The following is a 1,181-nucleotide window of genomic DNA, read 5'->3' as shown; positions in this document are numbered from 1 at the left end:
TACGTCCTGCTACGCCCTGCTACGTCCTGCTGCGCTCTGCTACGCCCTGCTACGTCTTGCTACGTCCTCCTACGTCCTGCTACGCCCTGCTGTGTCCTGCTACGTCCTACTACGTCCTGCTACGTCCTGCTGCGTCCTGCTACGTCCTGCTACGTCCTCCTACGCCCTGCTACGTCCTGCTACGTCCTGCTGTGTCCTGCTACGTCCTACTACGTCCTCCTAAGCCCTGCTACGTCCTGCTACGTCCTGCTTCGCCCTGCTACGTCCTGCTGTGTCCTGCTACGTCCTGCTACGTCCTCCTACGCCCTGCTACGTCCTGCTACGTCCTGCTACGCCCTGCTACGTCCTGCTACGCCCTGCTGTGCCTTGTAACGCAGCACAGTGCCCTGCTACGCCATGAACTAGGAACCTGGGTCTGGGTCTGGGTCTGTCCCAGGTTTCTGCCTAAAAAGAAGTTTTTCCTCTTCACTGTGACCCTGTTGCTTGCTCTGGAGGAAACTACTAGACCTGTTGGGTCCTTGTAAATTCTGGAGGGTGGTCTAGACCTCCTCTATCTGTAAAGGGTCTCCAGATAACTCTTGTTATGAATTCTTTGAAGCTACGATGTGTGTGTGCTCGGTATCGGGACGTAACGTAGATCCTTCTGTCTCTTCCCGGCTGATAAAACATTATCTCACTAACATACACATGCTTTATGTAATAAAGTCCCACGGGGTCAACGGGACGGTAAAGGACCCGTCTCTGCCGCTCTGTCCTCCTTTGAGTGGAACGTCCCTTTAAAGTGGCTCAGACTGCAGGGAGTTGGGAACCAGAGGGTCGCTAGTTCAAGTCCCCATGCGCACCAAAGTGCGGTGGTGGACTGGTAGCTGGAGAGGGGCATGTTCATCTCCTGGGTACTACCAAGGTGCTCTTGAGCAAGGCACCAAACCCCCAACTGCTTTTCCATGGGCGCCCCCCCCACCAACACACACACACACACACACTCTGACATCTCTCCATTAGTGCATGTATAGGACCTGAGCATGTGTGTGTGTGTAGTTCAGGCTTGTGTGTAATGACAACAGAGTGTAAACACAGTAATTTCCCCTGTAAAGTGTTCTTTATTATTATTATTATTATTATTATTATTATTATTATTATTATTATTATCTGCTCCTCACAGCGAGTCTCTGATTGGTTCC

At 51.9% G+C, this 1,181-nt stretch overlaps 1 protein-coding gene across 1 annotated transcript in view; it reads right to left on the bottom strand.

The window, feature by feature from the left end:
• Window positions 1–715: 715 nt before the first annotated feature.
• The window catches only part of LOC117939049 (receptor-type tyrosine-protein phosphatase beta-like), a 3,807-nt gene continuing 3,341 nt past the window's right edge, over window positions 716–1,181 (bottom strand). Inside the window, exon 5 of the mRNA XM_034864092.1 lies at window positions 716–791. Coding sequence (XP_034719983.1) covers window positions 716–791 — 76 coding nt within the window. The remainder of the gene's footprint in view (window positions 792–1,181) is intronic.

This window comes from Etheostoma cragini, chromosome 23, assembly GCF_013103735.1.
Source record: "Etheostoma cragini isolate CJK2018 chromosome 23, CSU_Ecrag_1.0, whole genome shotgun sequence".
NCBI classification, from domain to species: domain Eukaryota; kingdom Metazoa; phylum Chordata; class Actinopteri; order Perciformes; family Percidae; genus Etheostoma; species Etheostoma cragini.
This window is presented reverse-complemented; position numbering and strand designations above follow the sequence as displayed.